Source organism: Sapajus apella, unplaced genomic scaffold, assembly GCF_009761245.1.
Source record: "Sapajus apella isolate SASKATOON/1434 unplaced genomic scaffold, GSC_monkey_1.0 scaffold4, whole genome shotgun sequence".
Taxonomy (NCBI): domain Eukaryota; kingdom Metazoa; phylum Chordata; class Mammalia; order Primates; family Cebidae; genus Sapajus; species Sapajus apella.
The window spans coordinates 29,968,094-29,993,663 of record NW_022436944.1 but is presented as its reverse complement, the minus strand read 5'-3'; the positions used below and the strand labels follow the sequence as shown (position 1 = coordinate 29,993,663).

General features: G+C 36.0%; 1 protein-coding gene across 3 annotated transcripts in view; it reads right to left on the bottom strand.

Moving 5' to 3' along the window:
• STAG1 (stromal antigen 1) overlaps positions 1-25,570 on the bottom strand; it is a 405,253-nt gene that overhangs the window by 203,197 nt on the left and 176,486 nt on the right. For all 3 annotated transcript variants that reach the window (XM_032265673.1, XM_032265683.1, XM_032265691.1), the window contains one exon: positions 4,785-4,861. In XM_032265673.1, coding sequence (XP_032121564.1) covers positions 4,785-4,861 — 77 coding nt within the window. The remainder of the gene's footprint in view (positions 1-4,784; positions 4,862-25,570) is intronic.

The window sequence follows — 25,570 nt, the reverse complement described above, 5'->3', positions numbered from 1 at the left end:
CATTTGTCTTTTGGACCTTGTCATTACTAATTCTGTTTTCTTTTGTTAACATTCTGTTGAGGGGTGGGGGGAGCAATGCAAAAAAAAAAAAAGAAAGAAAAAACCATTCTGTTTACCTTTCTCATCTTAATGCACTTTCTACAGTGAAGTATGCAACATAAATGAAGTAGTAGTGTATTGCAATAAAATTAGAACTTTTATTTCTATTTTTATCAAAAAAGAAAGAAATTAATTGTTGCTAATATTTAATATACAGAATAAGTCTGGTATGCCTCCACTTTTCAGATTGAGGGTCCATATTTCAGATTGCTTTGTGTCACAAAACAAATTTGAGAGTAGCAAAAAGAATTCAATACTCACAGTAGTTGACAGTAGAAATGGCACTCATTTGTTTCTTATTTTAAGTTATATATGACCAACTCAATTACTTTAAGCTTAATATTATCTTTTCTGTTAAGATGAAGTCTCACTCCATCACCCAGGCTGGAGTGCGGTGGTACGCTCTTGACTCACTGCAACCTTCGCCTCCTGGGTTCAAGCAATTCTCCTGCCTCAGCCTCCTGAGTAGCTGGGACCACAGGCGCGGACCACCATGCTTGGCTAATTTTTGTATTTTTAGTAAAGACAGGGTTTTGCCATGTTGGCCAGGATGGTGTCAATCTCCTCACCTCAAACGATTCACCCACCTCGGCCTCCCAAAGTGCTGGGATTATAGGCATGAGCCACCATGCCTGCCAATAGTATCTATTTTTAACTCCTGGCAAAATGGAAACTCACCAAGCACAGATTTTTTTTTTTTTTAAGACAACTGAAACAGAAACAAAAAACCTGAGTATGTAATCACAAGTAAATAAAAAATGTGGTGGCACTGTCACTTCTTAAACAAGTTAATCTTAGTCCACTATAAAAGTAAAGCATGAAAATCTAATGATATCTGATAAGAAAATTACCTTGAAAACTTTAAATCATTAAGAATACTATTAAAAATAAGGATACAGACCCATTACCAACATTAGAACCATGTCTAAATAAATACTGACTCTTGAGATAATAGCCTGTGATATTTGAAACCATTGTGTCATCACAGTATTTTAATCAGAATAGTTTCAAATATTGTGTCTTCATCTGCCCATTACAGATTACTTTTACATGAATAATGGTAGTGTAATATTATATCCATTTAATTCTATCAATAAATATACGTATGCTGCAAAGTACACTTTAATATAATAAACAAGGGTATACGCTCAGTCTTCTGATCACCAAAGGTGCAAGGAAGAAATCTTTTCATGTATTTATTTTTATTTATAAGATATTTAGAAAACATAAGCAGCTCAGAACTAAGAAGGTCTTAAATAATCACCACAATTACTCTTTTTTGTTTTGTTTTCTTTTGTTTTGAGATACAATATCACTCTATCGCCCAGGGTGGAATACAGTGGTGCGATCTCAGCTTACTGCAACCTCTGTCTCCTGGGTTCAAGTGATTCTTGTGCCTCAGCCTGGCCAGTAACTGGAATTACGGGCATGTGCCACCACTCCTGGCGAATTTTTGTGTTTTTGGTAGAGACAAGGTTTCACCATGTTGGCCTGGCTGCTCTTGAAGTCCTGATCTCAGGTGACCCACCTGCCTGAGCCTCTCCAAGTACAGAGATTACAGGCATGAGCCACCATGCTGACCACCACACAGTTACTTCTTAAGCACTCCTCTCATAAGTTAAAAACTCTAGCCCTTTGAAAAGGAGCATGGTGAAGAGAGAAGAGGCTTATCACGGGTTTTCACTATTAGGATTATAGTCTAAAAAACGTTTTAGTGATGGGATATACAGTTGAAACAATTTACAGTCTTTAATTTGGGACTAGAGATAATTTGAGCTTTCCCCTACCATATCTGTAATATCTTCTTTTTTCAGTTTGTATACTATTTAACCATTTTAATTCTTATTAAATAATGTTAATCATTTGATTAAGTAAATGCTGAAATGGATAAATTCAGAGAAGTACATATAATCAGACAGGAAGTAAGAAAAAAGCTAGAAGATAAGTTGTTATCACTGGAGAAGAGCACAATACACAAAAATCACACAATTTATCAATGTAATGCAAAGTAACAGCAAGAATTAAAGGTACTAAATGAGTACACTAAATGTGTTTTGTTATAAAAATTTCCAATCTGACCTTGGGGAAACATACCTAAGACTTTACATATGAAGGTACAATTCCAAAAATGTGAGCAAGAAATATCAATTTGCTTTACCTTTCTACAGATAGATCTATCAAGAGCCAAGTGTATGTATTGACTGAGCAGCCCATACCCTGTTCGGGAATTAATTCATTTTTAAATTAGGTTGACATTACAATCATGAAGCACTGCTAGCTGTGGACAGGTTTACAGATATTTTTAAAAGGTTATTAACATTATAATAATCTGTTTATAATAAAGAATAGGAGCCAAAGTATAGTTCTCAGGCAAATAACTTACTTCTAGATCACTTTACCAAAAATCTAAACAGCTTCAAACTAACTCATCTCACCTTTACCTTACTTTGCTGTAATACAATACATAAATTTCAACAAAATTTTAATGATTATTCCTTAAGAACTAGACAACCTTCTGGACTCTTGGGATCCAATGGTTCCTGTCATCAGATCTTTCAGAATATTACAAAATATAATTTAACAAAACTAACCTCCTCAATTCCCAGACCAAATGACATATACAGTCTTTTGAAGAAAAAACTTAATAAGCTTGTTAAAATAAGGTATATTTCATAACATACATGCATTTAAACCCAGTTTCTCACATGTATCCACAATGGCAAAAGGAGTAATATCTTTCCCAAGTGACAGAAAATAAAATAGATAGCCTCAGATATCTACTAAGTATTTTTGCTTTAAATAAATACCTTCATATCATAATCAAACCGTATTACTTTACTTTCAAACAAAAAAATTTGGATGGTGATTTTAAAAAATAGTTTTCTTTGATTAAGTCGATCATCTCAAATACTGTGAGAAAATATAGTTAGGTATATGAAATAAATTCCTTTTCAGTAATTTCACTTGCTGTGTAACTCATTCTTAGTTGTGTTAATATTTACTATTCCTTCAATATGCCATAAGTAGTTAACAATATTTACCGGAATTTTTTTTTAAGTATATATTTGGCCAGGCATGATGGCTCATGTTTGTAATCCCAGCACTTTGAGAGGCCATGGCAGTAGGATCACCTGAGGTCAGTAGTTCAAGACCAGCCTGGACAACATGGAGAAACCCTGTCTGTACTAGTAACACAAAACAAAATTAGCTGGGTGTCGTGGTACACTCCTATAATCCCAGCTACTCAGGAGGCTAAGGGACGAAAATTGTTTGAACTGGAGAGGTGGAGGTAGAAGTGAGCTGACAACATGCCACTGAGCTCCAGTACGGGCAACAAAGTGAAACAAACAAACAAATGAACAAAAAGTATATATTTATTTTCCTAAATTTCTCAACTTCTAGTTATTTAATAATCCTAAAACAAAAGTAATGCTTTCTTGTTATATGTGCATTCTCACAGCATCTTTATTTCTGTTTTTATCTCATTCTATTTTCATATGTGAAGAGTTTTACTAAGTTAATTCTTGGCTTTCTCTTTTTTTAAATTTTCCTTAAATCAGCTTTGGTATACATTAAAATCACCTGCTGAACTTTCAAAAATCCCAATACACAGATCACACACCATTTGTCTTAAAATGTATGTTTATATTACTTTTTCCAAGTTAAAATTAGTAATAATAAAAGCCTGAGTCCACTCCCTGTCCAAGAGTCGACCTAGAAAATAGTGCTGAAAGTTAAGAAAAAGAAACATGTACCAAAACTAGAAATGTTACTTAAGTCAAAAGGCAGAATGTTAAAAACTGGAATTACTGGTAGCCTAATATATAAATTCATTTCACTATAAATACAATACAGAAATAAAACTGTGGAAATGTTTCAGCATTTACAATCAGTGTAAAACTGCTCAAGAGAGTATTTTTGTGAAAATGGGAAAGGTGATTAATTTGTGAAGCCAAGCAAAGAAAACATGTACTCTGAATATAAGAATACTTTCAAGCAGAGTGTCCCACAGAGAAGCTTAACATTTACACACACAGACACACACACACAGACACACACACACACACACACACACACACACACACACACACACACACAGCCCTACACCCACCCTGTACATACTTCAGGGGGCTGGGAGAAATTCCATGTAAAATAATTTTGGGAAATTCTCGGTTAAATGAAGGTAAGCAGGGTTTTACTTAATTAGGATTTCATAACCTCGAGGCAGGTATAATATGTGGTTCTGCTTAGAATTCACTGACCTCCTAAGACTGACCCTTTGCTTATTATGATAGAAAAAAGAAAAAAAAAAATTCACTGACCTCCAAACTCTTTTCCCTTAAAAGCATTTAATACAACCAGCACTGTACAAACAAAAACTGTTGGAGATGCATTTATAAATTAAGAAATTTGAGATAGTCTTCAAAATAAATGTCAAGAATCTACTTCTACCTCATACCACTAATTTTCTTATCCTACCAATAATTATTCAATACTCCACACAATATAATCAAATCTCCAAAGATCATTAATTTTGGAATTAGTACCATAGATTATTATATAAAATTAAAAAATAGATCTTCAGTTACACTAAACATCAAATCAAAACAAAACTTGAGATAATCAACATATTCATCATTAGAAAGTATAACTAGGCAATTTGTATAAATACTGGAATGCTATACCTCATCAAATTCTTCCGTCATTTTTCTGATGATTTCTGCATTCTGCATATTTCGAAACATCTCTATTCTCACAGTACCTGTGGAACAACAAATTTTACCGTTAATCTTTGAGATAAACTTCCACTCTCTCAAGAATTAACAAGTTAACTGTGAGAATCTCAAAAGAATAACCTTCCAACATATACTTTATATTAAAACATAAAAGGTTTGATCAGGCCCTTCTGACAGGACAGTACTCCTAATAAGGAAAAAAAATAAATTTTGAAATTGCCATTTTTAACTATAAATAATTCCATAATTAGACATAACATCAGGAAGCTACCATAAAGTTCTCAGATAATTTAGATTGTGTTAAATTGCTGGCAAAAGTATAACTTGGTACAACGTGTATGGTATATAATTTGGTACATGTCTGTCAAAACTACAAGTTTACACACCCTTTGACCCACAGATTGCACTTGTAGCAAAATATCCACAGACTAACACATGTGCAAAGTAATGAATGTAAAAGGTTATCCCTGTAGCACTGTTTGTAATTTAAAAAAAAAAAAAAAAAAAAAAAAAAGGAAAGGAAGCCTATATGCTCATAAACATCTGATGAAATAAATAAAAGGCTGCTATTAATGACAATGGTGGCAGCAGCTAACATTTGGATGCTTACTTTCTTCCAGGCACTTGATGTCTATACATTTAATCTTTACAACAATACAATAAAGAACATACTATTCTTTCTTTCTTTCTTTTTTTTGAGATGGAGTCTCGCTCTGTTGCCCAGGCTGGAGTGCAGTGGTGCGATCTCAGCTCACTGCAACCTCTGCCTCCCAGGTTCAAGTGATTCCCTTGACTCAGCCTCCCAAGTAGCTGGGACTACAGGTGCCTGCCACCACACCTGGCTAATTTTTGTATTTTTAGTAGAGATGGGGTTTTACCATCTTGGCCAGGCTGGTCTTTAACTCCTGACCTTGCGATCCACCTGCCTCAGCCTCCCAAAGTGCTAGGAATACAGGCGTGAGCCACTGAGACTGGCCTAGAATACACTACTATTTCTGTGAGACAAGAGGCATTGAGAGGTTTAGCAACTTGCAAAAGGAGTTTCTCAGTATCAGATCCATGGTTTACATGCAGGCAGCCTGGCTACCATGATTAACCACTACCTTTCATTGACTCTCAAAGTCAACGGAATCTAACAAAAATATAGATGGAGCTATCAAAAAATAATAAGGCTATTTCGACTGATATGGAAAGATATACAGGATATATTCAAACACAAAAAATAGTGAATACTGAAATATATTTGATTGAACATACATTAAAATATTTTATACCACTGCAGAGCAGAGAGTTTTTCTTCAATGTTCTAACTGCTATTGCCTGGAACATTACTAAGCACATGGGAAGCATTCAAATAAATAAATAAATAAATAAATAAAGATAATTAAATGAGATAACAAATGTAAAGTATCTGGCATTGCACCTGTAGCATAAAAGATACTCAGTATTAGGCGCTCCTCCTTTGGGCATTCATTTTTTTTTGATACATTATCTTGCCCATTTTGGAAGCAAGCTAAAAGCTCCAATTCCTAATTTGAGCTCTAAGGGAAGTCAGATTCCTACATATATACAGATTCAAATACTGTTCGAAGAGACAAAATCAGAACCAGAGAAAGTCATTCTAGTTGTTTTCCCATCACCCAGACCTATAGCCTCTACCTCCAGAGTAGACATGACCATGTCCAACAGCACTGAACGCCCTTGTTCAAAATGCCTAGTACCTATCATAAGGATAAGTTAAGAGAATGAAGAGATAAACTGTCAGAAAAGTAAAGAAGGACTGAGCAAACTTTCTTACCCTCATATATACGAGCCACACAGCTTAGAGAAACGTCTCAACTCTGTCCTCCTCAGTCATTTTCAATTCTCCCCCTTCTCTGTTCTATGATGTCAGCCAGGCAGAAACTCCAAGCCTTCTATGCATCCCTCCCACTAGGTACACAAGTATGTAGAAGATTGAAAGTAGACACAACCTTACTGAGCAGCAAAACCATTTATCCAAATATAACAAAAGGCTCTTTTAAGTTTATATTAATAATAGCTCTTGGCCATGCGTGGTGGCTCACACCTCTAATCCCAGCACTTTGGGAGGTAGAGGTGGGCAGATTGCTTGAGATCAGGAATTCGAAAGCAGCCTGGCAACAACAGCAAGACACCGACTCTACTAAAAAAAAAACATAGCTGGGTGTGGGTGTCACATGCCTGTAATCCCAGCCACTCAGGAAGCTGAGGCAATGAACCTGTGAGGCCGAGGTTACAGTGAGCTGAGATTGTGCCACTACACTCCAGCCTGGATGACAGAGCAAGACTGTATCCACCCCCAGAAAAGGTTATAGCTTTTATGACATATCATTCTTGCTTATCCAAAATTACTGAAGTCTAAGTGTGGTTGAAATACACTAACACTGTCTAACACATTTAGCAAAAGAGCCTTCCAATAGTAGATGCTTTCTAAGTAACTGCTCCATGTATAAATCATTTTAAAGCTTTTCTTTTAAAGAGTGGATTACAGAGTCTTAATAAAATATAATCTAGTTATGTACTAGAGATAATCCAATAATATGACAGGACAATTTTTTTTCTTATTTTTTTGAGACAGTCTCACCATTGCCCAAGCTGAAGTGCAATGGCGCAATCTCAGCTCACTGCAACCTCCGTCTCCTGGGTTCAAACAATTCTCCTGCCTCAGCTTCCTGAGTAGCTGGGATTACAGGTGTGCACCACCATGCCCGGTTAATTTTTGTATTTTTAGTAGAGACGGGTTTACACCACATTGCTCAGGCTGGTCTCAAACTCCTGACCTCAGGTGATCCACCCACCTCAGCCTCCCAAAGTGCTGGGATTACAACTGTGAGCCACCATGCCTGGTCATTTTTTGTTTCATTTTTATATAACCTAGGCCTGATAAAGATCAAACTGTAAATCAAGACTAGACATAAATATGGATGGACTGGTAGAAAAAATCTGACTCAGGCAAGGAGAAGAAATGCTGAGTCTACTAAAACTGAGAAGGATTTGCTGAATAAACAACTGCATACCAGAAATGTAGAACTTAACAGTTACCTCATAATGCAGTGACTACATTTAAGAGGCTTTTTCAAGATTTGAGGAGGGCAGTCTGGGGGAAAGGTAAAGAAAGAGACACTTTGTTGCCTTTCAAGCTTAATCATAAATATCTTGGGATGCATGGGATCTGTCTAGGCAGTACATGCAAAAATGAAAAAAAAGCCTCACAAGTTATTATAAATAAATACACATTTTTGATACTTAAAAAATTTTTAGAAGCCTTGAAAATAGAAATTGCTATGATTACATCTCCAATGATGACTCTGTCTCTAGATGGCAGTCTTCACTTTATAACAGTCCTTGTGGGGCAAAAAAAAAACAAAAAACAAAAAACAAAAAACCACTAATGTATTTTTTCCTTTCTCAATACAAAAGATAAGTAAAATATTAAAGTAAATGCTTTAAAAAAATCACGTACTGGCACATAACACGTGAGTACCGGTTAATCTTTCAAGACTGCATAGCATGCATTCCATTTACATCAAGAACAAACTACTTTACCAAATATTAGAATATCAAATTGTAGAGCTTGTTGGAGCCATGCTAGTATAGCCCAGGGCCAAAAGCAAACACTATCTTAGAGCCATAGAACTGTTCAAAGATGTCCGAAGTATTTTCACCATATCTTCAACTACTATTAAAATCAACTCATCTTCAGTGCTAATGTTGTTCTCATAAGACTTACAAAAAATGGCTGTAAGAAAAATAATGTCTGTCTGCCACCTCAGCTTTATTTCTATTATTAATTTCTTAACCTATGGCACATGGATTCCAGAGTACCTATGAATCATTTTAAAACATAAAGAAAATTCATGTCTATGTATTTTTGTAGAGAAAGGCCTGAGATGTCCATGATATTATTAAAGAAAATTGAGAACCCAGGCAAAAATTACGCATTACAGAAAAAATGTCAACCAGAAAATTTTAGTCATAGGGAACTAAAGGGAGAAATATAATGATGACAATAAAAAGTAATTCTAGAGAAGATTGTTAGCTTTCATAGCATGGTATGGGAAAGTAGGAAGTAGAAGATGGAGAGTAGAAAAGGCTGAACTCTTCTCCATTCTAATTAATGAGGCCATGAGTGAAATGATACAATATAGGGAGAGGCAGGTTTCATTTCTAAGTTCAATGGGAAAGGCACAGAAAAGCTGACCACAGTATTATACAAATCCATAAATTAAGGGTAAAAAGTTTTATCAAGTATCTTGTGTGTAGATGACATTATATAATTGACTCCAATTACACAAGATTTAAATATTTGAGACTAAGATTCTTTGGCAGTTTCTTACCAGACTGCATATGAAATGACCAAGTTGTTTCTTCAACCTGTGCTTCAAAGCGATGTCACTAGGGGTCCCAAATAATCTAAAGTACACTTCGGTGAAGTCTCTCACAACTTGTTTCAGGTGCCACTAAGACTTTCTCAACTCATCTTTTGCTTAGATTACCTATTTTTCATTTTACCAAACTTTTATGTATGTGGTTAATGACGAAAATAACTGGTTGGGTTTACTCTCAAGAAATTTTTCTTAACTGAATTCCTGCAGCATTTAAAAAATATATGCTTTCTATTTTAGAATAGTTTTAGACTAACAGAAAAGTTACAAAAATAGTATAGAGATCTCATACACATCACATCCAATATCTTTTACTGTCAATACCTAACATTAGTATAATACAACTGTCTCAACTAATGAGCTAATATTGATAACATTAATAACTAAAGGCCGTACTTTATTCAGGTTTCCTTAGTGTTTACCTATTATCATTTTTCTGTTCCAGAATCCCATCCAGAATACCACCAAAGGTGGTAGTCGTGTCGTGTCTTCTTAGACTCCTCTATACTGTGACACTTTCTAAGACTGTTTATCTCTAGAATGAATTCATTTTGCATTACTGAAACTTGATACACATTATTAGCAATTTCCCACTTCCCGTTTCCCTCTACTCCTAGTAATCACATTTCTCTCTGTTTCCATGAGTTACATGCCACATGTAAGTGCAATCATGCAGTTATTTGATTGATTTCTGTGTCTTTCTGCGGCTGGCTCATTTCATTTAGCATAATGCCCTCCAACTTCATATATTTTGTCACACATTACAGAATTTTCTTTCTTTTTAAGGTTCAATAATATTCTATTGTATGTATATACTACATTTTATTTATCCATTCATCCATCCACAGACAATTCTTAGTGGTATACCCATGAATTCATTGCCAAGACCAATGTCATGAAGCTCTCTTCCCCATGTTTTCTTCCAGGAGTTTGTAAGTTTCACGTCTTATGTTTAATTATTTAATCCATTTTTAGTTAATTTTTGTGTTAAGGTGTAAGATAAGGGTCAAAACAAATTTCATTCCTTTACATGTGGATATCCAGTTTTCCCAAACACCATTTGTTGAAGAGACTGTCCTTTCACTATTGTATATTCTTGACATCCTTGTCAGTAATTTACATACGTGAATTATTTCTGGGCTCTCTATTCTATTACATTACTTGCTATGTCTATCTTCATAATAGTGCCAAACTGTTTTGTTTTTGTTTTTTGAGACAGGGTCTCACTCTGTCACCCAGGTTGCAATGCAGTGGTGTGATCATGACTCACTGCAGCCTTGACCTCCCTAGCTCAGGTGGTTCTCCCACCTCACCTCCCAAGTAGCTGGGACTACAAGCATGCCCCACCATGTGTGGATAATTTTTTGTATTTTTAGTACAGATAGGGTTTCACGGTGTTGCCCAGGCTGATCTCAAACTCATGGGCTCAAGTGATCTATGTGCCTCAGCCTCCCTCCAAGTGCTAGGATTACAAGCATGAGGCACTGCAACCACCCGATGTTTTAGCTACTGTAATTCTGTATCATATTTTGAAGTCTGGAAGTGTGGTGCTTCTAGCTTTGTTCCTTCTTCAGACTGTATTGGCTATTAAGGGTTCTCTGTGATTCCACATGAATTTTACAAGTTTCCTATTTCTGCAAAAAATGCCATTGGAATTTTAACAGAAATTTCACTGAATCGGTAAGATCACTCTAGTATGAACATTTTAACAATATTAAATCTTCCGATCCATGAACGCAAGATGTCTGTCCATTTGTTTGTGTCTCCTTTAATTTCTTTCATCAATGATTGTTGTTTTCAGTGTATAAGTCTTTTACCTCCTAATGTGGTTTGGGTCCGTATCTCCACTCAAATCTCATGTCAAATTGTAATCCCCAATGCTGGAGGTGGGGCCTGGTAGGAAGTGATTGGATCATGGGGGTGGATTTCCCTTTTGGTGCTGTTTTCATGATAGTTAGTGAATTATCATGAGATCTGGTAGTTTCAAAGTATATAGTGCCTCTCCTCCCTCTCTTCCTCCTGCTCTGGCGATGGGAATACATGCTTGCTTTCCCTTCTAATTCTGTCATGACTGTATGTTTCCTGAGACCTCCCTAGCCATGCTTTCTCTAAAGCCTACTAAATCGTAAACCAATTAAATCTCTTTACTTTATAAATTACTCGGTCTCAGATATTTCTTTCTCTTTTTTGTGACATGGAGTCTCACTCTGTGCCCAGGCTAGAGTGCAATGGTATGATCTCGACTCACTGCAACCTCTGCCTCCCGGGTCCAAATGATTCTCCTGCCTCAGCTTCCTGGAGTACCTGGGATTATAGGCGCATGCCACCACACCTGGCTAATTTTTGTATTTTTTAGTAGAGAAGGGGTTTTACCATGTTGGTCAGGATGGTCTCAAACTCCTGACCTCATGATCCGCCCACCTCAGTCTCCTAAAGTGCTGGGATTACAGGCGTGAGCCACCACACCCGGCCTCAAATACTTCTTTATAGCAGTGTGAGAACAGACTAAAACACCTCTTTAGTTAAGTTTATTCCCAAGTATTTTATTCTTTCTTATGCTATTGTAAATGGGAATGTTTCCCTAATTTTCTTTCAGAAAGTTCATTGTTAATGTATATGCAACTAATTTTTATATGTTGATGCATCCTGTTACTTTGCTGAATTCATTCATGAATTCTAAAATTTTTATGGAATCTCTATCATTTTCTTTTTCTTTTTTGAGATGAAGTTTCACACTTGTTGCCCAGGCTGGAGTGCAATGGCACGATCTTGGCTCACTGAAACCTCCGCCTCCTGGGTTCAAGCGATTCTCCTGCCTCAGCCTCCCAAGCAGCTGGGACTACAGGCATGTGCCACCATGCCCAACTAATTTTTTTGTGTGTACTTTTAGTACTTACTTTTTCTGTTTGATAAAGAACCAAGTAGTTATAATTTACAGAAATGAACAATACAGTAACTGAAAGAAGATGGCTTAAGGGATTGGCATAGATGAAAAGAGTAAAAGGACTCTAAGATAGGGGGATGTTATTCAGAAAGCCGCAGAGAAATTCAAAAATATGAAAAGATACACAAAAGAGAGTGTAACAAATTTACACAAAGTTCCTGAAGAAGATAAACAAAATGGGAAGAAATAACATTTAAAAAGATAATAATTAAGAAATTTTAGAACTGGGCTGGGCACAGTGACTCACGCCGGTAATCCCAGTACTTTGGGAGGCCGAGACAGGCGGATCACGGGTCAGAAGTTTGAGACCATCCTAGCCAACGTGGTGAAACCCTGTCTCTACAAAAAAATTAGCTAAGCATTGTGGCGTGCACCTGTACTCCCACTTACTCAGGAGGATGAGGCAGAAGAAACACGTGAACCCAGGAGACAGAGGTTGCAGTGAGCCAAGATCGCATCACTGCACTCTAACCTGGACGACAGAGCAAGACTCTGTCTCAAAAAAAAAAAAAGGAATTTTAGAACTGATGAAAAACAACCCCCAACCCCCACCAAAATATATTTTATATCTACAGCGTAACATAATAAAACTCAGAAAACCACAAACAGACCAAAAATTAAATTTTGGGAAAAATAAATTGGTAAAGCAAACAATAATTATTAATTTTGCTAAAATATTTTATATCTTTTTTTATTCGTTTCTTTTGATGGTTTCTTTTGTATGTTAAAATCTCACATCATGATTACACATTTATGTATTTCTCATTGACTGCTTTTACCCTCCCTCCTTCATCTTTCTCTCCCTCTTTGCACTCAAAATTTTCTGCAGTACAAGCCAGAATAGAGTATCTTTAATGTGCTGAATGAAAACAACCACCATTACTAAATTAAATATCCAAAGTATATTTTTAAAAATAAAGACAAAAATTAAATGAAATAAAATAAAAATAAATGAAAGAATAAAGAACAAAGTGTCATTAATATAGGCAAAGTAAATAAATCCTAATTTTAATTTTTAAAAGAAATAATGACTATAGGAAAACTAAAATTACAACATAGAAAAGGAAGTAAGTGGAATTATAGTGTTCTACCTTGTATTTTCTGTAAAAGTAAAGATGGTAATTATCTTTTGATTTTATTAAGAATGACTTTTATAATTTCTAGCGTAATCATTGAATGAGAAGAACACAAAAATGTTCAAAGAAATAGAGAAAAGAAAGATGAATTATTTGGTATTCAAGTAATTTAAAAACAAGAAAAAACAAAAAGAAAACATAGAACAAGAGGGACAAAGAACAAGCATTTGCTCAATATAAAACTAAATGTACAGTGAGTGTATTAAATGCCCAAGGGGCTAAAATGGTGCATTTAAAAGACAAACACTTTTCAGACTGAATTTAAAATTTACAATCCAGCCATAATTTGTTACAAGAGATATCTAAAAGGTAAGAATACAGGAACAATTAAAGGGAAAAACCAGAACACCAGAAATACACAAAAAGTGGTAGGTTTCATTAATATTAAAATGAAACAGACTTTTAGAAAAAAGGTATTGTCAGATATAAAGAGTTACACTAAATATAAAATATTGAGGTATAAAAAAAACAGATTGATGTTTGTATACATCTAATAACATATCAGGGAGTGCATGGAGGGACAGCAAGACATGTGAGGGAGGGTAAGGAAGGGGGAAAGCAGTTAAGAAGAAATCCAGGAAAAATACATAAATCAATAACCATGATGTGGGATTTTAACATATCCCTTTCTCAGTAACCAACAGAACAAGCACAATAAGTTAGAAGGATATAGAATATTTTAACAAAATTACTGAGCTAACAATGGACATACTACACTTAAAAAATGTATAATACGTATGAGTTTTAAGGGCACAAGAAACATTAGCAAAACCTGCCCATACAACCTTTAGACAAGCCTACACAAAGGGGGACTGCAACGCACAGACCATTTCCTTTGGCCTCAAATTCAAAGAAGCTAAAGAAGAAATCAATACAAAAAGGTAACCAGAAAACTCTCAAGCTTGGAAATTAAAAAATATGCTTCTGGCCAGGCACAATGGGTCATGCCTGAAATAGAGATGGAAGGACTGCTTGAGTCCGGGAGTTCAACAGTAGCCTCGGCAACACAGTGATCTCATCTTTAAAAAAAAAAAAAAAAAAAAAAAATTAGCTGGTGTGGTGGAGCACATTTGTGGTCCCAGCTACTTGGGAGGCAGGGCTGGGTGGGGTTGCAGTAAGCTATGATCATATGAATCCACTTCAGCCAGGGTAAGACCCCGTCGCAAAAAATAACCCCCAAAATAAAACAAAAACCATTAAAAAAAAAAAAAAGATGAAGAAGAAGAAAAATGCTTCTAAAAAATCCATGTTGTCAAGAAAAAGTAGGAACTAGAAAACATTTAAAATTAAATTAATTAAGAGGACATCTGCAATGTACAACTGTACATATATGCATGCTATTCCAAGTATATGGAATACTATAAACAACTTCATAAATTAAAAAATTTAGATAAAATGGAGAGTTTCCTAGAAGAATCTGGTTTACAACAAAGAAATCTGGTTTATAATAATAAAAACACCTGAAGCTGGGCATGGCCTTGCATGCCTGTTGTCCTAGCTACCTGGGGGGGCTGAGGCCGGAGAATCTCTCCAAGCCCAGAGTTCCAGACCAGCCTGGGAACAATAGTGCATCTCTAAATAATGACAATAATAATGAAATACCTGAAGAGGGCTAAATCAGTTTTTAAAAAATGAATCACAACTTGGCACAGTAGTTCAAGCCTGTAATCCCAGCACTCTGGGAGGCTAAGGCAGGCAGGTCACTGGAGGTCAGGAGTTTGAGACCACCCTGGCCAATATAGCAAAACCCCATCCCTACTAAAAACTCAAAAATTAGCCCGGCCTGGTGGTTTGTGCCTGTAATCTTAGCTACTCAGAAGGCTGAGTCAGGAAAATTGCTTGAACCCAGAAGGTGGGGTGAGGGGGGTTGCAGTGAGCCGAGTTTGCACCACTGTACTCCAGGCCTAGGCAACAGAGGTAGACTTTGTCTCAGAAAATAAATAAAGTATACAATTCAATGGTTAAAAAAAATGAATCAGTAAACTGAAATCATCCAACAAAACACTTCAGGTCCAGATGCCTTCAATTCTACCAAACATTCTGTAAAGAATGAATTCCAAATAATAGAAAAAGAAGGTAACGTTCACAATTCATTTTGTCAAATTAGTGAAGTATTCATAACAAAACTTGAAATGGAAAGAATGAAAGGGGTAAAGGACAGGCAATCTCACTAATAGACACAAATATTAAAACCCCTAGAAACATAAAAAACATAAAAACAAACAAACCCTAAGCCAGATACTAACAAACCAAATCTAGCAATAATTTAAAACATATATCATGACCAAGTTGAAGTCATTCTAGGATTGTATATTAGATTTTACATTACAGTATCAGTGGTAGACATGCTTTTCTGCAAACCTAAAACAGCTCTAAAAAATAAACTCTATTTTTTTTAAAACCATTACTTATAATGAAATTTTAAATGCTGAAGACCAGAAATAAATTTAACAACAGATGTATGAGACCTATTCATACATATATCCCCTTCAAAAAATCATCTAAAATACTTAGGGTAAAGGGTGAATACATGGAGAAATAAACACAATGATCACAAAATGAAAGATTCTATTTTATCAAAATGTAAATTCAACCCCCGATACATGGCAGTAGTTGTTAACCTTTGCCCTGCCCCCTGCCCACCACCTTTGACATGAACAATACAAGTAGGAATGGGGTTCCATTGACATTCAGTGGGTAGAGGATGTTGCTAAATGACCTATAATGGAAGAATGCTCCCGATGACAAAGATTTTCCAGCTGAAAAAGTCAGCAGTGTCAAGGTTCTGAAATGCTGATATATACAGATTCAATATAATTCCATTTAAAACTCCAACAACTGTACTGATGGAACTTCAAACTAGTGTTCTTTTTTTTCTGAGACAGGGTCTCACTCTGTCACTCAGGCAGGAGTGCAGTGGTGTAATCTTGGTGCACTGCAACCTTTACCTCCTCTGCTCAAGCAATCCTCTCCCATCAGTCAACCAAGTAACTGGGACTACAGGTGCACACCACCATGCCCCACTAATTTTTGTAAAGGCGGGGTTTCACCATGTTAACCAGGCTGGTATCAAATCCCTGGGCTCAAGGGATCCACCTGCCTCAGCCTCCCAAAGCGCTGGGATTATAGGCACAAGCCACTGCACTTGGCCCACAAACTAACTCTAAAATACATACAAAAATATAAAAGCCAGTAGGTTTCTAATCAAGAAATCTTTTTCCACCAAGAATGGTGGCTCAGGCCTGTAAACCTAGCATTTTGGGAGGCTGAGGTGGGCAGAACGCTTAAATTCAAGGGTTGGAGACCATCCGGGGCAGCATGTTGAAACCCTTACTCTACAAAAATACCAAACAATTAGCCAGGCATAGTGGTGGTGTGTGCCTGCAATCCCAGACACTCGAGACGCTGATGTGGGAGGATCACCTGAGCTCAGGGAGGTTGAGGCTGCAGTAAGCCAAGACTGCACCACTGCACTGTAGTCTAGGTCACAGAGTAAGACTCCATCTTAAAAAAAGAAAAGAAAGAAAGAAAGTTTTCCATCTAAGAGGCCAATTACCAGAATAGAGAACCTAGAAAAAGACTATCCTGTAAAGGGATACTTGATATATGCTAATAGTGTTGTTGTACAATGGAGAAGAACTGAAGGACTTTTCACACTTAAAAAACTGAATTCCAAATGATGTAAAACCTTAAATTTGAAGGACTAACCTAAACATAACTAACTAAACTTCATATATACTAGTAAGCTTTTACAAGAAAACAGGAGATTATCTTCATGACCATGGTGTAAACAATTTTTTATTTTTATTTTATTTATTTATTTTTGAGAAAGAGTCATGTTCTGTTGCCCAGGCAGGGGTGCGGTGGTGCGAGCTCGGCTCACTGCAACCTCTGCCTCCCAGGTTCAAGTGATTCTCCTGCTTCAGCCTCCCAAGTAGCTGGGATTACAGGTGCCCAACACCACACCAGCTAATTTTTGTATTTTTAGTAGAGACAGAGTTTCACCATGTTGGCCAGGCTGGTCTCAAACACTTGACCTCAAGTGATCTTCCCGCCTGGGCCTCCCAAAGTGCTGTGCAACAGAGTGAGAATCTGTCTCAAAAAAAAAGAGAGAGAGAAAAACAACTTATAAAACAATAAAGAAAAAAAAACCAACATCCCAATACAGTAATTTGTAGAAGACTTTAAGTGGTTCATGCAAAAGAAAATTCTCATGGTTAACTGTTATGTGAAAAAGTAATCCATCTTAACAGTAACCAAAGAAATATAAACTAAAACCACACTGTGGTATTTGTAATCTTACCTGACAAGATAAAACTAAAAATACTAGCAGTACTATCTGTGAGCAAAACAGGTGAAGCCACCAGAATTCTGTCACATCACTTGACTAAAGCAAGAAAAGTTACAACTACTTCAGAAAAATTTGGTATCATCTAGAAAATTTACACTTCTTATAGCCCAGCAATTCGACTCCTCAGTACACAAACTAGAGCATCTTATGCATGAACACCAAGTTAATATGTACAAAAGATAGCTTTTAATAACCTTGTCTACATTATCCAAAAATTTCCTTCAAGAACAGGAAGTATAAGCTGGGTTTGGTGGCTCACGCCTATAATCCCAGTGCTTTGGGAGGCCAAGGCAGGCGGATCATAAGGTCAGGAGTTTGAGGCCAGCCTGGCCAACACAGTGAAACACATCTCTACCAAAAAATGCAAAAATTAGCCCAGCTTGGTGGCACATGCCTGTATCCCAGCTACTCAGGAGGCTGAGGCAAGAGAATCTCTTGAACCCAGGAGGTGGAGGTTGTGGTGAGCCGAGATCGTGTCATTGCACTCCACCCTGGGCAACAGAGTAAGACTCTTATAAAAAAAAAAAAAAAAAAAAAAAAAAGAAAAGAAAAAAGAATACGAAGTATACACTGGTATATTCACATGAGGTAAACTTTACAGCAATTCTCAACATTGAGTAATTTTGCTTCCCAAAATCGAACACTTGGAAACTTTTGCAGACATTTTTGCTTGTTACAACTGAAGGAGAGGTGGAAAGAAATGTACTACTGGCATCTAAAGAACAGGTATAGGCCAAAGGCACTCTATAAGCAACCTTCTGTATATATAAGACATCACAATTAAAAAGGATTTAAGAAAGATAACACTGAACTGTCTATCTACCTATACGTAACTTTCACACACACACACACACACACACACACACACACACACACACAGTACAGGTGAGGATATAAGAATTCATTAAAATAGATTGCTAAAGAGAATACTGATTAATAAAGTCATATAAGTACTTGTTAGTTTTTATACCCCGGATGCAGACACTAAAACAAGGATGCCAGTGGATCCTTGTTTTAATAATTTATTTAAAGAACATCCCATAAAATACCAGTAATGCAGTAGACACATGAAACAAGAAGGAAAAAAAAAAAAAGGAGACGATAGAAAGTGTGTTACCTAGCCAAGCAGAACTATAGTTAACTGGAACCTAATTGAGCTCCTTCGTAATCTCTGCAAGGCAGGGTAGGCCATGCACTTCAAAATGATACCGTTGATGGGCAAAGGAATTGGGGTATTTATACACTAACTTTCAGTCAAGTCACTTATTAAAGCCATGGTGCCCAAACTATGCACTGAGATGACCCAATGCACTTATGCAAACTGATATGGGCAATGTGGATATTATAAATATTCAAAGGAAAACAATACAATATTTGACATATGTCAAGTACCACAGGAACTATTAGCAGGAGGTAACTTACAATCTCAACATCTGGTCCTTTATTCCTTTTTATGATACCCTATCTTTGAGAAGCTGAGTTTCAACAAGGACTGCCAGAAAACCAATATGAAACAGAAAATAAAGATAATTTCAAAATGTGAGAAGCTATACAATGCCCAACACATCTGTACATACATTAGTAAGTAACTGCAGTTATTTGAGAAATAAATATTTTTTTTAATTATGTGTATCATTTTTCTAAACAGGTACTAAATTGTGAGTATCTAAATAAACAGTTTGGACATAACAACTTCTTGAAAGCAACGGTTAGGCATTTCCTTTGGCCTACAGGAGCCATGAAAGCATCACTGAGATGCTAATTGGCCAGTGAACTGGGTAAGTTCAGGAAACTTAGATTATTATGCTCCAAGGTGATTAATTCTCTGGCAATTCTGCACTCCTAGAAAGTTCTGAGGTATCTGCAAGTTCTCTATTACGCACAAGCAGAGCAAAATAGAAACATTACTTTGTTTTATTCAACTTAGAAAGAAGGTTGCTTTTAATCATCAACTTTCAAGTTTCATAAACAACGCTTATTAAAAATAAGTACATCTGTCAATGAAAACTACTTATCGATAATCCAATACATATTTCTGAAATCAGTTATCTTTAAGCACATACCAAAATAAATATGTACCTGTATCAACAAGGTACATTTAACAATGTTTGATTATATGGACAACATATCTTCATTTTGCTATGCATAATTCCCTATGATTCCCAATATATCCTATAATTCTGTATTATTAGCTTTCTCATAACTTATTCCAATAAATACTTATGAATTTATATAGCTTTAGAATGCAACTCTTTCAATAGTGTTTTTTTTTGTTTGTTTTTTGTTTTTTTTTGGGTAGAGACGGGGTTTCACCGTGTTTACCAGGATGGCCTCGATCTCTTGACCTGGTGATCCACCCGCCTCGGCCTCCCAAAGTGCTATAATCCCAAAGGATTATAGGCGTGAGCCACTGCGCCCGGCCTCAATAGTGTTTAAATCAACTTTACCTTTGCATTTTTTCCACTTCATTGATACTGAATATATCTATTACTACTACACATTGAGTTAACCTATTCTGACTGAGGTTTCCAATGGTAAACAGGGTTCACTCCAGCTGGTTCAAATGAAGAGGGTACAGATATTTGAGCAGAGTTAGGGAAACAACTATGGGTGCTGATGCAATTTGAGATAGCTAAACTAGAAAACCAATACCGTACCTTAGGGCTTGGCTCAAGAGCCAAGATGAGAAAATAGTGATAATAATGATACTGGAGTCAATGAAGGAGAAGCTGTTCATGCTATTCACTCATAATAAGATGTTTCACTTTGCTCTGTCATTGTTGGTGATGTCACTTCTAGCAGGAAACTTGAGTGAGGATAGGCAGCAAACTGTAATTTTTTTTCCTCCCTTTCATTGCTCTCTTCCCACTTTAGGTCAGTATTTTTTGTTGTTGTTGGGATGGAGTCTCGCTCTGGAGCCCAGGCTGGAGCATGATCTTGGCCCACTGCAACCTCTGCCTCCCGGGTCCTGGTTCAAGCAACTCTCCTACCTCAGCTGCTCAAGTAGCAGGGATCACAGGCACCAGCCACCCATGCCCAGCTAATTTTTGTATTTTTTAGTAGAAACGGGGTTTCGCCATGTTGGCCAGTCTGGTCTTGAACTCCTAACCATGTGATCCGCCTGCACTGGCCTCCCAAAGTGCTGGGATTACAGGTGTGAGCCACCACACCCAGCCCTTAGGTAAATTTTTAAAACCCTCTTTTGGTCCTTGGTTCTTATGCAGATATAGGGGAAAACGGGCTCACAGAGTAAAATGTCAATCCAGATTTTGGATATTAATGTGCAAGACAAGGAGTCTTTATAAAATGCAAATCTTAACATATATTAGAGATACCAGTCTGTAATATAAAAAAGGTTCCCCCATTTGTCCCTTGTCGTTTGACTTTCCCTATAATTTGTCTGCCATTTTAGAAATTTTTATTTTCTTATGTCATTTATCAATCTTTGCTAACACAGGTTTTGAGTCAGTTAATTCTGAGTCAGTTAATAAAAAGGTCTTCCCCACTCTGTGGCTGTAAAGAAATTTAGTTTTCATTGAGCGCTTTTATTATTTTTCTTTGTTTCTAATTGTTTGTTTTTGCACTTAAACTCTGATGCACTGGAAATTTATCCTGGTTTACACTATCACAGTGAAATGTAAATCTGAAAGAATTTTTCCCCTCACTTGTCTTGAAAAGGGGGTTTTTAAATCTTCTAACTGGCTGTTCTTTATATACTAAAGATAGCAGTTTCTCTGTATAAACTCTGTATCTCAATATATTATGAAATTATTTTATTGCTTACAATAATTTTGCAAACTGATTCTCCTGAGTTTTCTAAATATTCAATATTATTTTGAATAAGATTCTTTTAAAGCAGTGATCACAATTACTTTAATGTTTTAAATATATTGGCGTCTATATCCAATAGTTAAATAAGAGTTGTGAGGCTGGGTATCCTTGTCTTCTTTGACAGTGACAATGACTATTGGTTTCCCTTGAGCATGATGCTAGCTTTAGGGTTAAAGCTTTTTTTTTTTTTTTTTTTCCATTTTTGTACTCTGACATAATTTTAGATTTACAGAAAAGACAGCAAAGTACAAAGAACTTCTAAATACCTTCCACCCAAATTCTTCAGATATAAACATTTTATATCTGTTCTATCCTTCTTTCGCTCTTCATATACACATGCATTTTTTCTGAATAAGTGTTAGCTGCAGGCATGACAGTCCTTTACTCTTTAATATTTCAGTGTGTATTTCCCCCAAATAAACCAATTATGCAACTACAGTATAGTACAATGTTCTGAAGCATAAGATTAACAACTGATACTGTCATCTATGTTCTAATCCACAGAACTAATTAAGATTTAACATGTGTCTCAAAAACATCCTTTTTGCCAAAAGAAATTCTAAGATCATGCACTGCAGCCACCTGTCATGTTTCTTTAGTCTACTTTAAGCTATAACAGTTTCTCAGTCATTTCTATTTCATGATACTGACTTTTTTTTTTTTGTTTTTTTTTGCAGAGTACAGGATACTTATTTTAAAGAATATAACTCAATTTGAACCTGTCTTATATTTCCTCATGGGTAGATTCAGACTAGACACTTCTGGCAAGAATACTACAGAAGTGATGCTGAGTTCTTTTAAGTGCATATCAGAAGGCACAGAACGGCAATTAGCTCCGTAACTTGTAGTGCTTGCTTTTGTCATTTGTTAAGGTGGTATCCATAAAGTTTCTACTTTACCCTGTAAATAGTAGATTTCTTGAAAGGAGACATTTTGAGACTGGGTAAATATTGTGTTCTTTAATCAAACTTCTCCCCGACCCCACTTGTTTCACAGCCCACGTACTGAGCTCCAAAGTTACTTCGGTTAGTACTTTTACACGTTTCAGCGTGGTTGTTATTATGGTAAAGGTTATTTGTTCTATTTGTATACATTTTTAGAATCTTCCCCCTCCATCTTTGTTCATTTTGCTTTCTTGAGGATTTGAAATATTAAGATAGCTCCAAAAGTCAGGACTATTCAAAAACTATAAAATTATATTCAAATTCAGTGGGGGTTGCAGTGAGCCGAGATTGCGTCACTGCACTCCAGCTGGGCAATAGAGCGAGACTCCATCTCAAAAAAAAAGTTAAAAATACAACCTAGAGAGTGGGCAAAAACAGTTGACGTTATATACTTGATAAAGGTTTGGTATCCAGAATATATACAACTCACCAACAAAGACACATAATCTAATTTTAAGATGATCAACGGACCCGAATGTATATTTCTTCAAAGAAAATACAGAAATGGCAAAGAAGTACATGAGAAGTTCAAAATCATCAGACATTAAGTACACACAAATCAAAACCAAAGCTAGATACCACTTTATACCCAGTAGGATGGCTATAATTTTAAAAAGTATAAAATAACAAGTGCTGTTGAGGATGTAGAAAAATAGCAATCCTCATACATTTCTGGTGAGAATATAAGTTGGTGTAGCCACCGTGGAAAACAGTTTGGTGGTTCCTCAAAACGTTAAAACAGAATTATTATACGACCTAGCAATTCTACTTCTAAAAATTTACACCTCATATAACTCAATCAAGACACTTGAAGGTGAGCAAAAAAGAGTTAAAAAAAAAAAAGAAAGAAAGAAAGAAAGACCAAAACCTAAAATGCAATAAAATAAATGGGAAAAAAAAGAAAAAAAAGAAAAGAAAAGAAAGAAAGAAAGGAAGGAAGGAGAAGAAAAAAAGAAAAAAATTTACACCTCAAAGGCTCAAAAACAGGTACTCAAATATTTGTTCACAAATGCTAAAATTTGCCATATTCACAATAGTCAAAAGGTGTATAAAACAAATTGTGATGTATACATACAATGGAATATTATTCAGCCCTTAACGGAATGAACTACTGATACATGCTACAGCTTAAATGAACCTCAAAAACATATACAATAAGTGAAAGAAGTCACACAGAGAAGGTGACACATTGCATGGTTCCTTTTATATAAAATGACCAGAACTGACAAATCCTTAGGGACAAAAAGCAGATTCATCGTTGCCAGGGGTACGGGAAGAAGAGAACAAATAGTGATTACTTAACAGGTATAGGGTATTTTTCTGGAGTGATTTTTAAAGTTTTGAGGAAAGAGAGACAGGATAGTTGCTACAATGGACTAAATGTTTGTGTCTTCCCAAAATTCCTATGTTAAAATCCTAACCCCCAAAGTAATGGTATTAGAAGGTGGGCCCTTTGGGATACAATTAGGTGATGAGGGTAGGACCCTCATAAATGAGATTAGTGCCCTTATAAAAGAGATCCCAGAATACGCTCTCACTCTTTTTGTCACATGAGGGTACAACTAGAAGTCAGTAGTCTACAATGTGGAAGAGGGCCCTCATCAGAACCAGACGATACTGGGACCCTGATCTCAGACTTCAAGCCTCCAGACTTGTGAGAAATAAATTTCTATTATTCGTAAGCCACTCAATCTATGGTATTGTGTTACAGCAACCCAAAGTAAGATAGCTGCACATTTATGAATGCCCTAAATGCTACTGAATTGGTACACTTTAAAACGTTTACTTGTATATTACGTGAATTTCAAAGAACTTTAAAAACCAGACTGAAATATTATCTTCAAATCATTCTGAAGACTAATCCAAAAACTCGATAAATATACTTTGCTGAAAAGGCTAAGAAAAAACATACATTTTAATATACCACTGATGAGTATAAGAGTACAATTCCTATAGCTGACAATTTGGCAGCATGTAATATAACAAATACATTTACCTACAGACATTCTTTCATAAAGACCAAATATGGTATATATAAAATTACTCATTACAGTACTCTCTGTAACAGCAAGACTACAAATAACATAATGGTCTTTTAAGAGAAGACTAGTTAAATAAATTATTGTATATATACACAAAGGAATGCAATTAGCCTGTGTTTTTAAAAATGAAGGAGAAAGATTTCTATACACCATTATCTTTTGTGTAAGACAGGTGAGGCGGAGAAGGAAAGGATATATATTCCTACCTTACAGGTATGGAAATTAGATAGATGGACAGTTAAGTTCAACAAACTAGTTAAGAGCAGTTAACTGTGTATAATGGATGAGAAGGCAGGAAGGCAAAAACTATTACACAACTTTTAAGCTTTTTTATTTTGAACCATGAAAATGAATTTCAAAAAGATAAATTTTAAACACTACCAACTGCTTTCAAATTAAAACAAATTCTAACAGGTCTGCTGACTAATAGGACTATATGACAAAATTTATATACAGCATTATGACCAGTGCTTGCCTCACCTACTTTAAGGCTGTAAAATGAGCAAACTCCCTTACTTTCAAATAGCCTATCTCTTGCCAATCCTGACCCATATCCATGCTCTACGATTTAGCCACAGAACCCTTTATGTCCTGGACTAAACCTTGCCTTCTTGTCTTAAGGTCTTTTTACATAATATGTTATCTTTTGCCTTTCTCATCCTTCTAACTTCCTTTTACTCATCTTTATTCTGACCTTAGAGTTTGCTTTTTGTAGGATATACTTTTTTACAACCTCCCCACATTCACACATATACACAGAGACACACATCCTGGGCTACATCAGCATCCCTTGCTTCCTTGTTATTCCCACAGTGTCTTGTGGCTGGGGACATATGCTCCAGCTGACACAGCTTGACTCTGAATCTTGAGTTTCACACCTATTAACTGTTTGACTTAGAACAAATTTACCTAAACCCTTTCATCTCAGTTTGTTGATCTACAAAATAAAGATCACATCTGTCTGATGGAACTGTTAACAAAGATTAAATGAGCTAATGTATGTAAAGCACACAGCTTGCCACATACTAAAACAGTCATTAAATAGCAATCAGTTTTATTACACTTATCATGGCACCAAGCA